The sequence below is a fragment of the Mobula birostris genome, chromosome 6 (genome assembly GCF_030028105.1).
Source record: "Mobula birostris isolate sMobBir1 chromosome 6, sMobBir1.hap1, whole genome shotgun sequence".
Taxonomy (NCBI): domain Eukaryota; kingdom Metazoa; phylum Chordata; class Chondrichthyes; order Myliobatiformes; family Myliobatidae; genus Mobula; species Mobula birostris.
In genome coordinates this window covers 100,240,121-100,263,342 of record NC_092375.1, presented here as the reverse complement: position 1 = coordinate 100,263,342, position 23,222 = coordinate 100,240,121, and the positions used below count along the sequence as shown (strand labels likewise).

At 44.1% G+C, this 23,222-nt stretch overlaps 1 protein-coding gene across 6 annotated transcripts in view; it reads right to left on the bottom strand.

The window, feature by feature from the left end:
* The window catches only part of hspbap1 (hspb associated protein 1), a 327,701-nt gene that overhangs the window by 139,420 nt on the left and 165,059 nt on the right, over positions 1-23,222 (bottom strand). For all 6 annotated transcript variants that reach the window (XM_072260933.1, XM_072260937.1, XM_072260936.1 and 3 more), the window contains one exon: positions 11,716-11,852. In XM_072260933.1, coding sequence (XP_072117034.1) covers positions 11,716-11,852 — 137 coding nt within the window. The remainder of the gene's footprint in view (positions 1-11,715; positions 11,853-23,222) is intronic.

Genomic DNA, 23,222 nt, shown 5'->3' with positions numbered 1-23,222 from the left:
AAGGGATCAGGGGGTATGGAGGGAAGGCTGGTGCAGGGTTCTGAGTTGGATGATCAGCCATGGTCATACTGAATGGCGGTGCAGGCTCGAAGGGCCGAATGGCCTACTCCTGCACCTATTTTCTATGTTTCTATGTAGACGGTAGGAGGAAGAAAAACTCTCCCTGCCATGAACCTCCAGCACCGCAAACTTGCCGATGCAGCATCCTGGAAGCACCCGCCCACAGTCCAACTCTGAGTCCGTTCGAGGACTTTGAGCCTCTGACCAGCCTTCTGACACCGAGCACCGAGCACCATCTCTGCCAAGCGCTTCGACCCCGGCCTCGGCCGCCAAGCAACAGGCAAAGCCGAGGATTCGGGGCCTTCCCCTCCGGAGATTTCGGATCACACAGTAGCAGCGGCAGCGAGGCAGGCATTTCAGAAGTTTCACCAGATGTTCCTCCATGCTCTCACGTCTGCCTCCATCAAATCAGAATTGTGCACAGTATCCTATTTGACAGATAACAGATATCATCACCGGAGAGGCCGCGCACGCTCCAAAGATGCTGCCTGCATTCCCACAGCATTTTGTGTGTGTCACCCAAATCCCTTACTCCTACAGCCGCAAGAACAGGCAGATTAAACACAAGGGTGTGTAACTATTCCAAATTTCTTTGACAGTGCTCTGAGCATCTAGCCTGCACACAGTGATCTTCAGAAATTAGTCCCTTCAAATACCTGGAAATACTCTTGCACATTCCTTCTCACTGAGCCACAAACTTCTCTGTAACTAAAAGAATGGTCTGTGTTTGGTCACATGTCCCATTGCCAATGGACTGCAGCTGGCAGGCTAAGTGTTGGCAGCTGTGAGAAGGAGATCAATGGAGTATGCTGCGCTGGAGCAACAGATAATTAAAGTCAAAATCAAAGTAAATTTATTATCAAGGTACATATATGTCGGTGATGAGGAGGATGAGAAGAAGAGGAAGGTCAAGTGGCCAGTAATAGCAGATGAGAAGGCTTGGTGTGTGTTTGATGAGGATATCAGTATGATGTTGGAGAACACTCTCATGGGAATATCAAAGAGAAAGTTGGAAGTGATGGGCGATATGATTTACGATGTTGGAAAGTACCGTTTTGGTTGAGTTGAAGAAAGCAAAGCCCACACAGACACCAAGCAGGCGCCAGAAGGAGATTAGTAGGTTGAGGAGAGAGAGACAGAGGTGGAAGATAGCAAGTGAGGGTGACAAGCCAGGGCTTGCTGATCCCCGGGAGCATTTTCGATTAAAGTTAGCATCACTCCATCGTGCAGAGTCACAACGTAAAAAGCAAAAGAAGAGAGGGAAGGCAAGAAAGTCCTTCTTTGAGAACCCTCACCAGTTCACAAAGAAATTGTTTGAACAAAGTAAGAGCGGGCAGCTTAACATCTCTCAACAAGAACTTGAGGATCACCTGGCAAGCACTTACTCTAACGAACAGCGGGAGGCTCCTTTGCTTGACATTTCAGGGCTTGTGAAGCCTACCAAGCCACGAGTGAAGTTCGATCTGTCAGAACCCAAACTGGCAGAAGTCGAACGGTTCATCAGAAAGGCAAGGTCAAGTTCAGTGCCAGGACTTAATGGGGTGCCGTATAAGGTGTTCAAGAAGTGTGAAGAGCTGAGGAAATACTTGTGGAGATTGATAAAGGTGGTGTGGAGACAAGGTGTTGTTCCTTTGTCATGGAGTGAGGCTGAAGGAGTATACATCCCTAAGGAAGGGAATTCTACTACAGTGAATCAGTCCAGACCAATTTCACTCCTGAATGTAGAGGGGAAGATTATGTTTGGCATTCTAGCAGAAAGAATATCTTCATTTGTGATAGAGAATGGATTGGTAAATACATCTGTACAGAAGGCAGGAATACCAGGCTTCCCAGGATGCCTTGAACATACTAGTATGATATGGCATACCATCCAGGAGCAGAAAAGGTTGAGAAGAAATCTGGCTGCAGTTTGGCTTGATCTTGCAAATGCGTATGGTCCTGTTCCCCATGCCCTGATTGAATTTGCAATGGAATTCCTATGGATTCCTGCTAAGGTGAGGAACTTCGTCATGCAGTATGACAACGATTTCCGGATGAGGTTTTCCACTCAGTAGTTTTCAACTAGGTCGCAGAGCTTGGATGTTGGAATCCCAATGGGATACGCGATTTTATCCATCCTTTTTGTGTTAGCCATCGAGGTCATTGTGAGGGCTGCAGAATCAGTGGGACCAGGTGTCGCACTTGATGGCGGAGGCAGTGGAAAGTGTACTATCTAGACCTGAGGAGCTAATGGATTGGGGAAGAATGAAGTTCAAGACCAAGAAGTCATGGAGTCTTCTTCTTAGGAGAGGAAAGCTGGTTGACTTTCATTTCACCCTTTGTGGAGAGGAGATTCCATCCATTCAGGACCAACCAGTTAAGAGCCTCGGGCGATGATACAAAGAGGAGCTGAGAGACACCAAGAGGGTTCAAGAGACAGGAGAACAGATCAGCAGAGGTCTGATGTCTGTCGACAAGTGTGGCTTGCCTGGCAAGTTGAAGTTGTGGTGCTTGCAGTACGGACTGCTGAAATGGATAATGTGGCCACTAACTGTCTATGAAGTGGCAATGTCCCATGTTGAGGCAATGGAACAGAAGATCAACAAGTGTGTGAAGAAGTGGCTTGGAGTATCGAGCAGCCTCACCAATGCTGCAGTCCACAGTAGCCAGACAAAGCTTACCATCCCAGTGCAATCTATTGTTGAAGATGTTAAGGTAGCCAAGGTAAGATCATTCTTGATGCTTCGAGACTCAAAAGACCCTGTCATCAAGAACACCCAGCTGGATGTGAGATCAGACAGGAAGTGGTCAGCCCATGTAGAAGTTGATGAGGCAGAGTCTAGATTGAAGCACAAGGAGATGGTTGGGGCTACCCAGCTAGGCCGCCAGGGACTTGGATGGACAACCAACAAGTGGTGATCATCTTCAACAGGTAAGGAACGCCGTGAGCTTGTAACGCAAGAAATGTGAGAGGTAGAAGAGGAGAAGGGGTTAGCTAAAACAGCTGGCCTGGCCAAACAAGGGGCTTGGACCTGGTGGGAAAGTGTTGAACAACGACATCTATCTTGGAATGTCCTGTGGCAGATGGAACCACTCCGCATTTCTTTTCTATGCAGAGCAGCGTACGACCTGCTCCCAACACTTGCCAACCTCAGCACCTGGTATGAAGATAAGACAGACAGGTGTGCTGCTTGTGGTGAGAAGGGAACACTTCAACATATTTTGAGTGCATGCAGAGTCAATCTTCCCAGTGGCACGTACACTTGGAGACATAACAATGTTCTCAAAGTTGTAACAGAAGTGGTTGAGCAGAGAGTACTGCAGCACAACTTATCTCATGCCCCATGCTGCACAGAACATCGTATATCATTTGAGAAAGAAGGCTCGAAGTCAAGGGTGTACAGCGCAAGCCCACAATCAAGCATACTTTCTTCAGCCAATGATTGGTGTGTCAAGGCCGACCTGGATGGGAAAGGCAGTTTCCTGGAGCAAATAGCTTTCACCACATTGCATCCATATATAATCGCATGGTCTGACACCAGTAGAGAAGTGATTATTGGTGAACTCACAGTCCCCTGGGAAGACAACATCGATGAAGCCCATAAGCGCAAGTTAACCATGTATGCAGAATTAAGATCAGAGTGCAGAGACAGAGGGTGGAAGGTCTCATGCTATCCATTCGAAGTAGGTTGCCTTGGCTTTATTGCGTTCACTTTCCAGAAGTGGTTGCGTGACCTTGGCTTCACTCGAAGAGAGATCAAGTCAACCAGCTGAGGCAGCAGAGACAGGATCATCATGGGTGTGGACCAAGTACATCCAGAGGGGCAGATAGTCGGACAGTGTATCCATCTTTTGCAAACCCTTCAGTGGTTGCATAGACACCTGAAGAGAAGACTATCTGTTGGATGGAAGCGACCAACAACTCTGATAGAGGCAGATGCCAAGTTTTTAAGCTCACCAGTGAGGGAGTCTTGATCATAAGCGGGCCGAAACTCCTGAAGACAGGTGGCAGATCAACTGATGATCCCACTGGTGATAGCACAGGACAGTTAACATTAGTCCAAGTGTATTTTCAATTCAATTCTGTCACTATGTACTACCATATACTGAGTGAAATGGCATCTACTGTTGATCTGTTGTAACAGTAGGCAAATTAGAGCAGATCCCGGTCCCTCCTCAACAAGGAGCACTTCCCTTTGGTAGGTTCAAGTATTCTGCTGGAAGAACTCTGCGGGTCGAGCAGGGGAAAGGGACTGTTGATGCTTTGTGTCAAAACTTCATATCAGGACATCGTGGAGAAGGAAGACAGCCAGGAAGACAGAAGAGAGGGGGAAATGGTGAATCAGGAGTCTGAGGAGCAGTGAAAGATGAAGGGTAGATAGAGCAAAGTAGAGGAGCATGATGAGAGGTTTGGAATTGGGATAAAGATGCAGGTGGATGATAGAGACAGACAATCAGACAATTAAAAATGGAAAAGTAGAGAGAGGTACAGGGAAGGATGAAGATGGAGAGAGCTGCTGGAGGACAATCAACAGGAATATCAGTCCTGAAGAAGGGTCTCGGCCGGTAACATTGACTGTTTATTCCTTTCTATAGATACTGCCTGACCTGTTGAGTTCCTCCAGCATTTTGTGTGTGCTACCAATGTAAGGGAGATGATAGTTCAAGTTCAAAGTTCAAAGTAAATTTATTATCTAAGTATAGATACGCCACCAGATACTATGCTAAGATTGTTTTGCTTGCATGTGTTCAGAGTAGAACAATGAAATACAATAAAATCAATGAAAAACTACACACAGACACAGATTGAGAAGCAGCCGATGTGCAACAGATAGGTGCAAGAGAATGCATAATGTGGTTAAATAACTTTTCAGCCATTGTTTCATTGATCTTCTTTGGGAGATCAGGTAGTCGGACAAAATGTCAGTCGAGGTAAAATTGACAAAAATCTTTTGAATATTAATTTCTGTTTGATATGAGTGAACATCAAAATTAGCACCAATACAGAGCTTGCCTCACAGGTGAATCAAATGAAAAAAAACCATTCTAGTACAGTATATGTAATTGAGTTACTCTATAAAAGAGATATTGGACAAAATCCAAAGAAGTTTCAGATTCCAATGAGATGAATTATCCTTAATTAACCAATTTCCCCCGGGATCAATATAGTATGACTATGACTTACTTCTACGTCCCAAACTCCATTACCTATGGTGACAGTATGCATTTAGATTCATAGAATCTTGCAGCATGAAAGAAGCCAACTGAATGTATTAAAAGAGCTATTTCTAACAGAACTGACAAGTCAGCCCCATTTCCTCAAACTTATAGTTTTAAAATATTTATTGTTTCTTTTTAAAAACCTTTGCAATCCTCTAAATTTGCAGTACTTTAAATTTAGAGTACTGAACTCCACAAAACAGGGACAAGTGCAATGATCCTACTAGCAACCTCTGACATCTCAAATGCAAAATGACACTCTGACCATTACATTCTTTTTTGTCCTATCCATGTTTCCCTTTGGCTTTATTTTATTTAAAAGATCTCTGTGCACCTTTGATAACATCTTGCATATTTTACATCTTTAAACATAGCAATTTCAAAATTCAGACCACACCAAAAATAAAGCAAGCCAAACAACAGGAATTCTGCAGATGCTGGAAATTCAAGCAACACACATAAAAGTTGCTGGTGAACACAGCAGGTCAGGCAGCATCTCTAGGAAGAGGTGCAGTCGACGTTTCAGGCCGAGACCCTTCGTCAGGACTAACTGAAGGAAGAGTGAGTAAGGGATTTGAAAGTTGGAGGGGGAGGGGGAGATCCAAAATGATAGGAGAAGACAGGAGAGGGAGGGATGGAGCCAAGAGCTGGACAGGTGATAGGCAAAAGGGATACGAGAGGATCATGGGACAGGAGGTCCAGGAAGAAAGACCAGGAGGGGGGGGAACTGCATTGGCGCTGCTTCCTGCACGCATGCAGAGCTCGTTGACGTTATTAACTTTGCCTCCAACTTTCACCCTGCCCTCAAATTTACCTGGTCCATTTCCGACACCTCCCTCCCCTTTCTAGATCTTTCTGTCTCTGTCTCTGGAGACAGCTTATCCACTGATGTCTACTATAAGCCTACTGACTCTCACAGCTATCTGGACTATTCCTCTTCTCACCCTGTCTCTTGCAAAAACGACATCCCCTTCTCACAATTCCTCCATCTCTGCCGCATCTGCTCTCAGGATGAGGCGTTTCATTCTAGGACGAGGGAGATGTCTTCCTTTTTTAAAGAAAGGGGCTTCTCTTCCTCCACGATCAACTCTGCTCTTAAGCGCATTTCCCCCATTCCACGTACATCTGCTCTCACTCCATCCTCCTGCCACCCCACTAGGAATAGGGTTCCCCTGGTCCTCACCTACCACCCCACCAGCCTCCGGGTCCAACATATTATTCTCCGTAACTTCCGCCACCTCCAACGGGATCCCACCACTAAGCACATCTTTCCCTCCCCGCCTCTCTCTGCATTCCGCAGGGATCGCTCCCTACACGACTCCTTTGTCCATTCGTCTCCCCCATCCCTCCCCACTGATCTCCCTCCTGGCACTTATCCGTGTAAGCGGAACAAGTGCTACACATGCCCTTACACTTCCTCCCTTCAGGGCCCCAAACAGTCCTTCCAGGTGAGGCAACACTTCACCTGTGAGTCGGCTGGGGTGATATACTGCGTCCGGTGCTCCCGATGTGGCCTTTTTTATATTGATGAGACCCGACGCAGACTGGGAGACCGCTTTGCTGAACACCTACGCTCTGTCTGCCAGAGAGAGCAGGATCTCCCAGTGGCCACACATTTTAATTCTACATCCCATTCCCATTCTGACATGTCTATCCACGGCCTCCTCTACTGTAAAGATGAAGCCACACTCAGGTTGCAGGAACCACACCTTATATTCCATCTGGGTAGCCTCCAACCTGATGGCATGAACATCGACTTCTCTAACTTCCGCTAATGCCCCACCTCCCCCTCGTACCCCATCTGTTACTTATTTTTATACACACATTCTTTCTCTCACTCTCCTTTTTCTCCCTCTGTCCCTCTGAATATACCCCTTGCCCATCCTCTGGGTCCCCCTGCCACTGCTTGTCTTTCTTCCCGGACCTCCTGTCCCATGATCCTCTCGTATCCCTTTTGCCTATCACCTGTCCAGCTCTTGGCTCCATCCCTCCTCCTCCTGTCTTCTCCTATCATTTTGGATCTCCCCCTCCCCCTCCAACTACCAGCAACTTTTATGTGTGTTGGTTGAATAAAGCAAGCCAGTTGTCTTTATTTGCTGAGTTTCTGTGCTTTTCAAAATTGACAATAACCTCATTTCCATTAAAGGCCTGGCTAGCTGTCCAATCAATAATACTCTGCAGCTTTAGACAGATGAACTGTGTTGACAAGCATACCAATATACCCCCCATATCAAGTAAATAGATCTACACATTTATAACTCTCATCTTAAGTGGCCATATTATTAGGTACAGGAATGGAATCTGGTGTGGTCTCCTGCTGCTACATACCATCTATTTCAAGGTTCAACAGTTGTACATTCAGAAATGCTCTTTTGTACACCACTGGTATAAAGCTTGGTTATTTGAGTTAATCTTGCCTTCCTGTCAGCTTGAACAAGTCTGGCTTGTTCAAGTCTCCTTTAGCCTCTCTCATTAACAAGGCATTTTCACCCATAGAACTGACTCTCACTGGAGTTATTTTTGTTTTTTGCATCATTTTCTGTAAACTGTAGAAACTCCTTTAGATGAAAACTCCAGGAAGTCAGCAGTTTCTGAGATATTCAAACCAGCCACCTGGCACCAGCAATCAAAGTCACTTAGATCACATTTTTTCCTCATTCTGATGTTTGGTCTGATCAAGAAATAAACCGCTTGACCATATTTACAAGCTTTTATGCATTGAGTTGCTGTTACATGATTGGCTAATTAGATGTTTGCATTAACATCCGTTATTAACATTAACGTTCTGAGCCCTGTAGCTCAGAAGGGTAGGGAAAGGAAGAGGAGGGCAGTAGTAATAGGGGACTCGATAGTTAGGGGGTCAGACAGGCGATTCTGTGGACGCAGTCAGGAGACCCAGATGGTAGCTTGCCTCCCTGGTGCCAGGGTCCGGGATGTTTCTGATCGCGTCCAAGATATCCTGAAGTAGGAGGGTAGGAGCCAGAGGTCGTGGTACATATAGGTACCAATGACATAGACAGGAGAAGGGAAGAGGTCCTGAAAGGAGAATATAGGGAGTTAGGAAGGGAGTTGAGAAGAAGGACCGCAAAGGTAGTTATCTCGGGATTACTGCCTGTGCCACGCGACAGTGAGAGTAGGAATGGAATGAGATGCAGGATAAATGCGTGGCTAAGGGATTGGAGCAGGGGGCAGAGATTCAAGTTTTTGGATCATTAGGACCTCTCTTGGCGCAGGTGTGACCTGTACAAAAAGGATGGGTTGCACTTGATTTGCAAAGGCTACTGGGGAGACTTTAAACTAGAATGGTTGGGGGGGTGGAAATCAAATTAAAGAGACTAGGAGAGAGGAGGTTAGTTCAGAAATAGAGAAAACTAGTAGACAGTGTGTGAGGGAGGATAGGCAGGGGACAGAGAATGGGAGTGCTCAGACCGAAGATGTAGGGGAGAAGGAAGAAAAAGATAACAAAGTTGTTTGCACCATTAGGGATAAACAGAGAGTAAGAGGTGGAGAGTTTCTTAAATGCATCTACTTTAATGCTAGGAGCATTGTAAGGAAGGTGGATGAGCTTAGAGCATGGACTGATACTGGAAATATGATGTTGTGGCGATTAGTGAAACATGGCTGCAGGAGGGGTGTGATTGGCAACTAAATATTCCTGAATTTCGTTGCTTCAGGTGTGATAGATTCAGAGGGGCAAGAGGGAGAGGTGTTGCATTGCTTGTCAGAGAAAATATTACAGCGGTGCTTTGGCATGATAGATTAGAGGACTCGTCTAGGAAGGCTATTTGGGTGGAATCGAGGAATAGGAAAGGTGTAGTGACGCTTATAGGGGTTTATTACAGACCATCTAATGGGGAGTGAGAACTGGAGGAGCAAATTTGTAAGCAGATAGCAGATATTTGTAGTAAGCACAAGGTTGCGATTGTGGGAGATTTTAATTTTCCACACATAGACTGGGAAGCCCATTCTGTAAAAGGGCTGGATGGTTTACAGTTTGTAAAATGTGTGCAAGATAGTTTTTTGCAGCAATACATAGAGATACCAACTAGAGAAGGGGCAGTGTTGGATCTCCAGTTAGGGAATGAGATAGGTCAGGTGACAGAGGTATGTGTTGGGGATCACTTCAGGTCCAGTGATCACAATGCCATTAGTTTCAATATAATTATGGAGAAGGATAGGACTGGACCCAGGGTTGAGATTTTTGATTGGAGAAAGGCTAACTTTCAGGAGATGCAAAAGGATTTAGAAGGAGTGGATTGGGACGATTTCTTTTACGGGAAGGATGTAATAGAGAAATGGAGGTCATTTAAAGGTGAGATTTTAAGGGTACAGGACCTTTATGTTCCTGTTAGGTTAAAAGGAAAGGTTAAAAGTTTCAGAGAGCCACGGTTTTCAAGGGAGATTGGAAACTTGGTTCGGAAAAAGAGAGAGACCTACAATAAATATAGGCAGCTTGGAGTAAATGAGGTGCTTGAGGAATATAAAGAATGTAAAAAGAATCTTAAGAAAGAAATTAGAAAAGTTAAAAGAAGATATGAGATTGCTTTGGCAAGTAAGGTGAAAATAAATCCAAAGGGTTTCTCCAGTTATATTAATAGCAAAAGGACAGTGAGGGATAAAATTGGTCCCTTAGAGAATCAGAGCGGACCGCTATGTGCGGAGCCAAAAGAGAAGGGGGAAATTTTGAACAATTTCTTTTCTTCGGTATTCACTAAGGAGAAGGATATTGAATTGTGTAAGGGAAACAAGTAGGGTAGTTATGGAAACTATGATGATTAAAGAAGAGAAAGTACTGGTGTTTTTAAGGAATATGAAAGTAGATAAGTCTCTGGGTCCTGACAGGATATTCCCTAGGACCTTGAGGGAAGTTAGTGTGGAAATAGCAGGGGTTCTGACAGAAATATTTCAAATGTCATTAGAAACGGGGATGGTGCCGGAGGATTGGCATATTGCTCATGTTGTTCCATTGTTTAAAAAGGGTTCTAAGAGTAAACGTAGCAATTATCGGCCTGTGAGTTTGATATCAGTGGTGGGTAAATTGATGAAAAGTATCCTTAGAAATGGTATATATAATTATCTGGATAGACAGGGTCTGATTAGGAACAGTCAACATGGATTTGTGCGTGGAAGGTCATGTTTGACAAATCTTATTGAATTTTTTGAAGAAGTTGCTAAGAAAGTTGATGAGGGTAAAGTGGTGGATGTTGTCTATATGGACTTCAGTAAGGCCTTTGACAAGGTTCCACACGGAAGGTTAGTTAAGAAGGTTCAATCGTTAGGTATTAATATTGAAGTAGTAAAATGGATTCAGCAGTGGCTGGATGGGAGATGCCAGAGAGTAGTGGTGGATAACTGTTTGTCAGATTAGAGGCCGGTGACTAGCGTGTGCCTCAGGGATCTGTACTGCGTCCAATGTTGTTTATCATATATATTAATGATCTGGATGATGGGGTGGTAAATTGGATGAGTAAGTATGCAGATGATACTAAGATAGGTGGAGTTGTGGATAATGAAATAGGTTTTCAAAGCTTGCAGAGAGATTTAGGCCAGTTAGAAGAGTGGGCTGAAAGATGGCAGATGGAGTTTAATGCTGAAAAATGTGAGGTGCTACATTTTGGTAGGCCTAATCAAAATAGGACATACATGGTAAATGGTAGGGCAATGAAGAATGAAGTAGAACAGAGGGATTTAGGAATAATGGTGCATAGTTCCCTGAAGGTGGAATCTCATGTGGATAGGGTGGTGAAGAAAGCTTTTGGTATGCTGGCCTTTATAAATCACAGCATTGAGTATAGGAGTTGGGATTTAATGTTGAAATTGTACAAGGCATTGGTTAAGGCCAAATTTGCAGTATTGTGTACAGTTATAGGAAAGATGTCAACAAAATTGAGAGAGTACAGAGAAGATTTACTAAATGTTACCTGGGTTTCATCTCCTAAGTTACAGAGAAAGGTTGAACAAGTTGGGTCTTTATTCTTTAGAGCGTAGAAGGTTGAGGGGGGACTTGACAGAGGTACTTAAAATTATGAGAGGGATAGATAAGAGTTAGCATGGATAGGCTTTTTCCATTGAGAGTGGGGCAGATTCAAACAAGAGGACATGAGTTGAGAGTTGAAGGGCAAAAGTTAGGGGTAACATGAGGGGGAACTTCTTTACTCAGAGAGTAGTAGCTGTGTGGAACGAGCTTCCAGCAGAAGTGGTTGAGGCAGGTTCGATGTTGTCATTTAAAGTTAAATTGGACAGCTATATGGACAGGAAAGGAATGGAGAGTTATGGGCTGGGTGCAAGTTGCTGAGAGTAAGAGTTCGGCACGGACTAGAAGGTCCGAGATGGCCTGTTTCCGTGCTGTAATTGTTATATGGTTATATAACGAGCAGGTGTATACGTGTACCTAATAAAGTGGCCACTGAATGTATTTTCAACAGGGAAAAGAGATCTGAATTAAATTAGCAGTACCTTCCTTGTACTTGTAACACCAGATTACATCCATAAGAATCAAGGTGACAGGGGGTGTTGGCTGCTTCACTGCCAATCCATAGAGTGCTGTCTCGTCCATCTCTCCCAGGGAACCCAAAGTCAGACCAGATTATATCCTACTAACGAAATGGACACATCAGTGAAGCCTTAGTGATTATTCAAGTCTCGATTCTCTTAATTCTTAAGAGAGGTTATAAAGAAAGCTTTTGGCACATTGGCCTTCATAAATCAGACCACTAAGTACAGGACTTTAGATGTTATGTTGAAGTTGTATAAGATATTGATGAGGCCAAATTTGGAGAATTCTGGTCACCTATCTGCAGGAAATATATCGATCAGATTGATAGAGTACAGAGAAAACTTACAAAGATGTTGCTGGGACTTGAGGACCTGAGGAATAGGGAGAGGTTGAATGGTTCAGGACTTTATTCACTGAAGTGGAGGAGAGTGAGGGGAAATTTGACAGAGGTATGCAAGATTATGAGGGGTATAGGTAGGGTAAATGCAAGCAGGCTTTTTCCATTGTAGTTGAGTGAGACTCAAACTAGAGGTCATACATTAAAGGTGGAGAGTGAAATATTTAAGGGGAACCTAAGGGGGGGAACATCTTCACTCAGAGGGTGGTGAGAGTGTGGAATGAGCCTCCAGTGATGCAGTTTTGTTGCAACATTTATGATAATTTGGATAAATAAATGGATGGGAGGGGTATGGAGGAGGATGGTCCAGATATAACTAGGCAAAGTAACAGTTCTCCATGGACTAGACGGGCTGAAGGGCCTGTTTCTGTGCTGTAGTGCTCTATGACTCTATTCTCTTGTACAACTTTGCAGTTAGACCTGTATCTATCTTAGTACGAACCACAGTGTACTAATTTGCTTTGCCCTGCAGTCTGAAAACTCACAGGTATATAGTCCTCCTGTACTTAAAAATATATCATTCAGTTTCTGAAGCACAAATTACTGTGCTAGGAGCCTGCTTCTGGCAGCTACTGTTGCAGGAAGCTTTCCCAATTTCATTGCCAGTAACTTGGCACCAAGACTACTTCTGGCTCTCCTGGAACAATAAATCAGTTTGGAACATGTGAGGGCTGTTGCTGGGAAGTGTGCAAATGTACTTTACTTGTACTAACAAAATGGAAACAAGGAGGCGGAGCTTAGAAGGAATGATGGCGCCTAACGGCGACTCGTTTGCTTGCATCTTTGGAAACATCTCCATTTCTACCTTTAATACCTTTATTTTTCCCTTTCAGGGTTCTTTTGAAGACCCTGACCTGGAGTTACCTGCAGGCTTTAGTTCTTTGTGGGAATAGGATCTGGTGTGGGTAAACATTAGCACATTTTTATTTACAGAACAGCTTCAGATTAACATTGAGCATATGGGACAAGGTTACCACCTAAACTCCTGGGCTGAACCATCCGCATTGCCCACTGAGAACCAAGTTCTTTATTATGTACACACATAAAAACACATCTTCCCCCTTTAAAGAAAAACAAACACAATACTTACTATGTGCTCATAAACCTGCAAGGAACAATAAACTTTTCCAACCAAAGATATCTACATTAACTTCAATTACAATGATGAAATACAGCCCTTTATTCACTTAACAACTTTCAATCAGTCTTTGGGATGGCTTGGTGATCCTTTTTAGTCTGCTATTTGTTTCCACAGATGTATTGCTTTCATTTGCTGCATTAATATTAGTGTCTTTCTGAGAACTCTGATCAATGTGTTCAATTTTTACATCTGCTGGCCCCTTTGATGAACTGACAGGTGATGTGTCACGGCTATGGGTTGGAGCTAGTGGCCATAACTCCACAGGATTCATTCTCAGGTGTCCCTCTCTCTGTCTGGATCAGGGAAGAATGTGGAGCTACTTCCCCTTGCACAGATCCTTGCTTGGAACATGTGTCAAAATCGTAATCTCGTATTTGCACCAGATCTCCTGGCTTCAGGACTGGTAGGCTTTTCACAGTCTTGTTGTAAAACTGTTTTTGTTTTCCTTTCTCTTTCTCTTTAGCCAAGGGGGAACCAAGGGGGATTCTGGTGACCACCTGCTCCATAAGACCATAAGACATAGGAGCAGAATTAGGCTATTCAGTTCATCAAGTCTGCTCTGCCATTCTATCATGGCCAAACCCAGATCTCACTCAACCTCATACACCTGCCTTCTTGTCGTATCCTTTGATTCCCTGACCAATCAGGAAACTATTAATTTCCACCTTAAATATATCCACAGACTTGGCCTCCACCGCAGTCTGTAGCAGAGCATTCCACAGATACACTACTCTCTGGCTAAAAATGTTCCTCGTTGTCTCTGTTCTAAAAGGTCGCCTTTCAATTTTGAGGCTGTGTCTTCTAGTTCTGGATACACCCACCATAAGGAGCATCCTCTCCACATCCACCATATCCAGTCCTTTCAATATCTGGTAGGTTTCAATGTGAGCCCCCCAACATTCTTCTAAATTTCAGTGAGTACAGGCCCAAAGCTGCCAAACACTCTTCATATGTTAAGTCCTTCCTTCCTGGAATCATGCTCGTGATCCTCCTCTGGACTCTCTCCAATGAAAATACCTCTTTTCTGAGATACGGGGCCCAAAACTATTGACAATACTCCAAGTGCAGCCTAACTAGTGTCTTATAAAGACTCAGCATTATCTCCTTGCTTTTATATTCTATTCCTCCTGAAATAAATACCAACATTGCATTTGCCTTCTTTACCATAGACTCAACCTGTAAGTTAACTTTCTAGGAGTCTTGCACATGGACTCCTAAGTCTCTCTGCGTCGCTGATGTTTGAACCTTCTGCACACTTAGATGATAGTCCGCACTATTGTTCCTTTTACCGAGATGCATTATCATTAATTTCCCAACACTGTATTCCATCTGCCACTATTTTGCGCATTCTTCCAATTTGTTTAAGTCCTGCTGTAAAAGCAGTGCTTCCTCAGCACCACCTACCCCTCTACCTATCTTTGTATCATCTGAAAACTTTGCCACAAAGCCATCAACTCCACTATCTAAATCATTGACAAAAAATGTGAAAAGTAGCGGTCCCAATACTGACGCCCAGCAGCCAACCAGAAACAGTCTATTTTATTCCACTCTCTGCCTTCTGCCTGTCAGCCATTCCTCTATCCATGCCAGCATCTTTCTTGGAATGCTATAGGATTTTATCTTGTTAAGCAGCCTTATGTGTGGCACCTTATCAATGCCTTTTGAAAATCCAACTAAATGACATCTACTGCCTCTCCTTTCTCCACCCTTCTTGTTACTTCCTAGAAGAACTCTAATAGATTTTTCAGGTAAGATTTCCCTTCAGAGAAACCATGCTGACTTTGACTTATTTTATCATTAGTCTCCAAGTACCCCGAAACATCATCCTTAATATAGGCTCCAACACTTTTCCAACCACTGAGGTTAGGCTAACTGGCCTATAATTTCCTTTCTTTTGCCTTCCTCCCTTCTTAAAGAGTGGAGTGACATTTGCAATTTTCCAGTCCTCCTGAACCATGCCAGAATGAAGTGATACTTGAAAGATCATGACCCATGCATCCATTATCTCTTCAGCAGCCTTTCTCAGGACTCTGGGATGTAGTCCATTTGCTCCAGGTGACTTATCCACCTTATGACATTTGAGTTTACCGAACATTTTTTCCTTTGTAATAGCAATGGCACTCACTCCTACTCCCTGACACTCACATACCTCTGGCACACCGCCAGTGTCTTCCACAGTGAAGACTGATGCAAAATACCAGTTAAGTTCATTTGCCATTTCTTTGTCCCCCATTACTACTTCACCAGCATCATTTTCCAGTGGTCCAATATCAACTCTCACTTCCCTTTTACTCTTTATATCACTGAAAAAAACTTTTAGTATCCTGCTTTATATTATTGGCTAGTTTGCCCTCATTTTTCATCTTTTCCTTTCTGAGAGCTTTTTTAGTTGCCTTTTGTTGGATTTTCCCAATCATCCAACCTCCCACTCACTCCTGTTACCTAATGTGCCCTTTCTTTGGCTCTTATGCAGTCCTTAACTTCTCTTGTCAGTCATGGTTGCTTACTCCTGCCATTTCAGAACTTCTTCTGTGGTACATACCTATCCTGTGCCTTTTGAACTATTCCCAGAAACTTCAGACACCTCTGCCCTGCTGTCATCCCCTCCACTATCATCCTCCAATCCACTTGGGCAAACTCCTCTCTCATGCCTCTGTAATTCCCTTTATTCCATTGCGTTAGTGATACATGTAACTTATGCTTCTCCCTCTCAAATTGCAGCATGAATTCAACCATATTATGATCACTGCCTCCTAAGGGTTCCTTTACATAAAGCTCCCTAATAAGATCTGGGTTATTACCCAATACTCAATCTAAGATAGCCTTTCCCCAAGTACAAACTTCCCTAAAAATCAATCTCGTAGGCGTTTAACAAATTCCCTCGCTCACGATCCGGGGAAACTCCTGCGGAGGGGTGATCATAGAACAGCGGTCCCCAACCACCGGGCCGCGGACTGGTACCGGGCCGCAGAGCATGCGCTACCGGACTGCGAGGAAGCGATATGATTTGGTCAGCTGCACCTTTCCTCATTCCCTATCAGGCCACTGATCAGCCATTACGCATGCGAGGTCATGACCCGCGCGTCATCCGTGGTCAGGGCGGGAAGGCGATCAACTCCTCGAGCTTGCAAAGGACGACGGGCTGAAAAGTATGTTTGACATAACGTCTCTGTCGGCATTTTGGATCAAAGTCAAGGCTAAATATCCTGAGATAGCCACGAAAGCACTGAAAACGTTGCTTCCATTTCCAACATTTTTCTGCGAAGCGGAGTTTTCTGCAATGAATGCAACGAAAACTAAACTGTGAAATAGACTGGACATCAGGAAACCCCTTTGAGTATCGATGTCTCCCATCACCCCTCGATAGGACGGTGTTGTTGCAGGGAAACAAGCCCAGGGCTCCCACTGATATTGGTGTGTTGCAATGATTTTATATGTTCATATGGGGAAAATAAGTGCTGTGCGTTTAATATCCAAATATTACTTAAAATGTTATGATGCTATTGACTTACAAGTGACCTATATAACCATATAACAATTACAGTACGAAAACAGGCCATCTCTCCCCTTCTAGTCCGTGCCGAACGCTACTCTCACCTAATCCCACCGACCTGCACTCAGCCCATAACCCTCCATTCCTTTCCTGTCCATATACCTATCCAATTTTTCTTTAAATGATGATATCAAACCTGCTTCTGCCACTTCTACTGGAAGTTCATTCAATGCTTACTTCAAGCTCCCCTGATAATTGATTTATCATTATATCCATGCGAAGAAAATATGCGCTCTGTGTTTAATATTAAATTCGTTAGATAAACCTTTTGAGAAACAAAATTGAGTGTATTACCCACTCATCACCTATATTCTGGTAGTGATTAACACCCACCCCCATGAACAGAATCGCCAAAAAGGATTTGCTGGGGGGGGGGCGGGGTGGGGGGAGGAATCGGCAGGTCACGACACGCATGCGTATTGGTGCCCGCGCAAGGCTTCATGGTCATTGTAGTCTTTTGGGTAAACAACACATTTGACTGCTACCCCCCACAACGCCCGACCCCCCCCCCCCCCCCGCCCGGTCCGCAGTGCAAAAAAGGTTGGGGACCTCTGTCACAGAACATAGAACAGTGAAGCACAGGAAAAGGCCATTTGGTCCACAATGTTGTGCCAAACCAGCAAATCAAAAACACCCAGACATTATCCCTCCTACCCTCACAATGTCCATATCCCTCCATCTTCCATATATTCATGTGCCTACCCAAACAGCTCTGAGAAGCCTCTAATGTATTTGCCTTAACCACCATACCAGGCAGCTCATTCCAGGCATCCGTGACTCTCTGAGTAAAAAAGCACCCTTCACATTCCCCATGAATCTACCCCCTCTCACCTTCAATTCAGCCTCTGGTGTTAGACATTTCAACCCTAGGAAACAGATACTCTCTGTCCACTCTATTTATGCCTCTCATGATCTTGTCTATTCTCTCTATCAGATCTTCCCTCAGCCTCCAACGCTCCAGAGAAAGCAACCCAAGTTTATTCATGCCCTCTAAAACCTCAACATCCTTCCTATAGTCGAGCGAACAGAACTATATGTAATACTCCAGATGTGGCCTAACCAGAGTTTATAAAGTTGTATCATAACCTCCTGACTTTTGAACTCATTGTTGTGACTAACAAAAGCATGCATTCCATAACTGTTCTTAACCTGTGCAGTCACTTTCAAGGAGCTATGAACTTGGACCCCAAGATCTCTCTGCTCAGCAACATTGTTAAGGACCTTGCCCTTCACAGTGTAATGTTTCCTTGCATTTGCCGCACCTCTCATTTATCTAGATTAAACTCCATCTGCCATTTCTCAGCCCATATCTGCAACTGAGCTATTTTGTGCTATATTCTTTGTCAGACTTCTATTCTACCCACAATTTCACCACTCTTGGTAAATGCAGTATCTCCAAATTTGCGGATGACACGAAGCTGGGCGGCAGTGTTAGCTGTGAGGAGGATGCTAAGAGGATGCAGGGTGACTTGGATAGGTTAGGTGAGTGGGCAAATTCATGGCAGATGCAATTTAATGTGGATAAGTGTGAGGTGGCAAAAACAGGAAAACAGATTACTATCTGAATGGTGGCCGATTAGGAAAAGGGGATGTGCAATGAGACCTGGGTGTCATTATACACCAGTCATTGAAAGTGGGCATGCAGGTACAGCAGGCGGTGAAAAAGGCAAATGGTATGCTGGCATTCATAGCAAGAGGATTCGAGTACAGGAGCAGGGAGGTACTACTGCAGTTGTACAAGGCCTTGGTGAGACCACATCTGGAGTATTGTGTGCAGTTTTGGTCCCCTAATCTGAGGAAAGACATTCTTGCCATAGAGGGAGTACAAAGAAGGTTCACCAGATTGATTCCTGGGATGGCAGGACTTTCATATGATGAAAGACTGGATCGGCTAGGCTTATACTCGTTGGAATTTAGAAGACTGAGGGGGGATCTTATTGAAAAGTATAAAATCCTAAAGGGATTGGACAGGCTAGATGCAGGAAGATTGTTCCCGATGTTGGGGAAGTCCAGAACGAGGGGTCACAGTTTGAGGATAAAGGGGAAGCCTTTTATGACCGAGATTAGGAAAAACTTCTTCACACAGAGAGTGGTGAATATGTGGAATTCTCTGCCACAGGAAACAGTTGAGGCCAGTACATTGGCTATATTTAAGAGAGAGTTAGATATGGCCCTTGTGGCTAAAGGAATCGGGGGTATGGAGGGAAGGCTGGTACAGGGTTCTGAGTTGGATGATCAGCCATGGTCATACTGAATGGCGGTGCAGGCCCGAAGGGCCAAATGGTCTACTCCTGCACCTATTTTCTATGTTTCTATGTTTCGATGTTTCTATCTGCAAATTTACTAACTCACCCACCTACATTTTCATCTAGGTAATTTATATACATCACAAACAGCAGAGGTCCCAGCACATACCCCTGCAGAAATCCACTAATTACAGACCTCTAGCTCAAATCCATCCCTTCAACCAATACCCTCTGTCTCCTATGCACAAGCCAGTTCTGAATCCAAATAGCCAATTCACCATGGATCCCATGCATCTTCATCTTCTGGTTTGTACAAACACTGTACAAAAATCCATACAGACAACATCCACTGCCCTACCCTCATCAATCTTTCTCATTACCTTGTCAAAAAACTCAATCAAGTTGGTAAAGATGCCATGCACAAAGCCATGTTGGCTCTTCCTAGTTAGGCCATGAGTTTCCAAATATGCTTTCCCTAGTAATTTTCTTCAGCAATTTCTCTACAGCTGACATGAGACTCACCAGTCTATAGTTCTCAGGATTTTCCCTTATTCCCTTCTTAAACAGAGGTACAGCAATAGCCACACACCAGTCCTCCAGGACCTCTCTTGTGGCTAGAGAGGGCACAAAGATTCTGCAATCATGTCTCTTGCCTCCATCAATAACCTGGGGTAAATCCCATCAGGCCCTGGGGGCTTATCCACCTTAATATTCATTAGGAGACCCAACATTTCCTTCTCTTTAACTCTAAATGCCTTAACGCATTTATACACTCAGCAAAGACTTCTTGGTCCTCTATACCCTTTTCCTTTGTAAACACTGAAGCAAAGTACTCATTAAGTATCTCACTCACATTCTCTGCATCCAAGCAAATGTTCCCCCCTTTATCTTGAGTGGTCCCATCTTCTCCCTGGTTGTCCTCTTAGTCTTTATGTCTGTATAGAATGCCTTGGGATTCACTTTGATCCTACTAGCCAAAGACTTTTCATGGCCCCTCCTGGCTTTCCTAAGTCCCTTCCTTAGTTCTTTTCTGGCTCCTTTACACACCTCGTGTGCTTCATTTGATCCTAATTTCCTCAGCTTTGTATACTTTCCCTTTTTCTTCTTGACTAAATTCATCACCTCTCTGGTCATCCAAGGTCCTCTTATCTTTCCATCCTCATCCTTCTTTCTAACAGGAACAGACCTTTCCTGTACTTCGTGCAATTGATTTCTAAGCACCCTTTGCTTGTCTGATGTGGACTTGCCAGAGAAAAGGTGTTCCCAATTAATGCTTCTTAAATCCTGCCTAATGCCCTCGTAATTTGCCCTACTCTGATTTTAAACTCTCCCACAAGGAGTTAAGGAGTTGTGGTTATTGTTCCATAACTGTTCACCCACTGAAAGATCAGTCACTACCCAACATCTGTCCATTATGGTCTCTTCTCTTGTTAGACCATCTACATATTGATTTAAGTAACCTTCCTGGATACACTTAAAAATAATGAGCCCCATGTGAGCCCCTTACACTAAGAAGGACCCAGTTTATATTAGGTAAGATGAAATCATCCATGAAAACAACCCGATTATTTGTACACATTTCCTTAATCTGTTTATATATCTGTTCCTCAATGTCCCGGTGGCTATTAGGGCGTCTGTAGTACAATCCCATCAGTGTGATTGCACCTTTCTTATTCCTGAGTTCCACCCAAACGGACTCAGTGCCTGACCCCTCCATTACGTCTCCCCTGATCACCAAAAAGTAAGTTTGCTTTTTGCTCTGTATGACCTTTCCTGGCAAGTAATAAGTACCAGATTCTACCCCATTCCTGTTTATACACTACGATGTATGCTAGTGTCTACTGAGCGGATCAGTTTCTCTCTCTGTGATTATGGAAAGGGATTGGTGCAAGAATTACCGGGGATAGGTTAAATGGACAAGGAATACTGACAAACCCTTTCCACCAGTCAGGCATTTTAATCGGTATAGGATTCAGCAATTGAAAATGGCATTGAAGGAAAGGGACCCTTCCATGTGTGATGTCAGATGGCCAGCATTTAAGTATTGGAGAAGAAATTGGGGGTGGTGTGGATAGTCTGGAGGGTTGTCAGAAGTTACAGTGCAACATTGATAGAATGCAGAACTGGGCTGAGAAGTGGCAGATGGAGATCAACCCAGGTAAGCATGAAGTGATTCATTTCAGTAGGTCAAATTTGAAGACAGAATATAGTATTAATAGTAAGACGCTTGGCTGTGTTGAGGATCAGCGAAATCTTGGGTTCTGTGTCCAGAGGACACTCAAAGCTGTTGTGCAGGTTGATAGTGTTGTTAAGAAGGCATATGGTGTGATGGCCTTCGTCAACTGTGGGACTGAGTTCAAGAGCTGTGAAGTAATGTTACAGTTATATAAGACCTTAGTTGAACTCCACTTGTACAAATAAGATGGGTAAAATGCTCACAGCTGAGCCACATAAAGTGGGCATCAACTCAAATTCTCCAGTGCCCCATCAGGCACAGTACCCTCTTTCACCAGAGACCGAAGAGGAGATTCGAGCAATCATTTTTTTCTTCTGCAAAAGGGGATTATTATACCCACAACCATCCCTTGCAATATCCCTACCCTACTAGTTAGAAAAGTGGGAAGGAACACTTGGAGCTTTGTGCACTATCTGAGACCTATCAATGACATGGCAGTAGCAGCCTATCCTATTGTCCTGAATCCTGCTACTGTCTTGGTAAGCAATCCCTAGTGACTCTAAATTTTACTCTTGTGTTCAGCCTTCTTTTCTATCCCCATCCATCCTGACTCACAGTACTTGTTTGCCTTTACTTACAAAGGAACAGTACACTAGAACGAGGCGGCCTCAGGGCTACACTGAAAGCTCTACCAATGTCTACTCAGAGACCTTGCTGATTAAAGGTTTCTAAAGGAGTCCTGCTTCATTATGTTGATGACCTTTTATTGGCTTCCCCAGACAAGGAGGCAATTGAACAAGACTCCTTTTATCTCTTCTGTAAGCGAGCCAAAAAGGAACATAAGGTCTCCAAGCAGAAACAGCAATACTTAAGGCATACCTTGTCCCAAGACACTAGACAGAAGCATCAACCAAGGCACCAAAGCTCAAAACAAACTGTGAAATTAAGCATTTTTTGGGTATGACAGAATATTGCAGTCAGTGGGTTTTAGATTATGCGACCAATGTCAGGCCATTCCGGGACATAAGACCAGAAGACAAAGGAGCAGAAGTCAGCCATCCGGCCCATCGAGCCTGCTCCGCCATTTTATCATGAGCTGATCCATTCTCCCATTTAGTCCCACTCCCCCGCCTTCTCACCATAACCTTTGATGCCCTGGCTACTCAGATACCTATCAATCTCTGCCTTAAATACACCCAATGACTTGGCCTCCACTGCTGCCCGTGGCAACAAATTCCATAGATTCACCACCTTCTGACTAAAAAAATTTCTTCACATTTCTGTTCTGAATGGGCGCCCTTCAATCCTTAAGTCATGCCCTCTTGTACTAGACTCCCCCATCATGGGAAACAACTTTGCCACATCCACTATGTCCATGCCTTTCAACATTCGAAATGTTTCTATGAGGCCTCCCCTCATTCTTCTAAACTCCAAGGAATACAGTCCAAGAGCAGACAAACCTTCCTCATATGTTAACCCTCTCATTCCCGGAATCATTCTAGTGAATCTTCTCTGTACCCTCTCCAACACCAGCATATCCTGCCAAAACAACCAGACCCACTAGACTAGACCCCTGGGGCTGAAGATGTATTCAAAAGCATCAAGACTGCAATGTTGTCTGTCCCTGCACCGGGACCAACTGAATAGAATAAAGAATTTAAAAACTCAAACAACAGGAATTCTGCAGATGCTGGAAGTTCAAGCAACACACATCAAAGTTGCTGGTGAACGCAGCAGGCCAGGCAGCATCTCTAGGAAGAGGTACAGTCGACGTTTCAGGCCGAGACCCTTCGTCAGGACTAACTGAAGGAAGAATTAGTAAGAAATTTGAAAGTGGGAGGGGGAGGGGGAGAATAAAGAATTTCACCTCTTTGCACACCACAGAGAGGTTGTGCAGGTGGCCCTGACCCAGGATAGCAGTGATAAGAAAAGGCCTGTCACACTTTAGCATTTA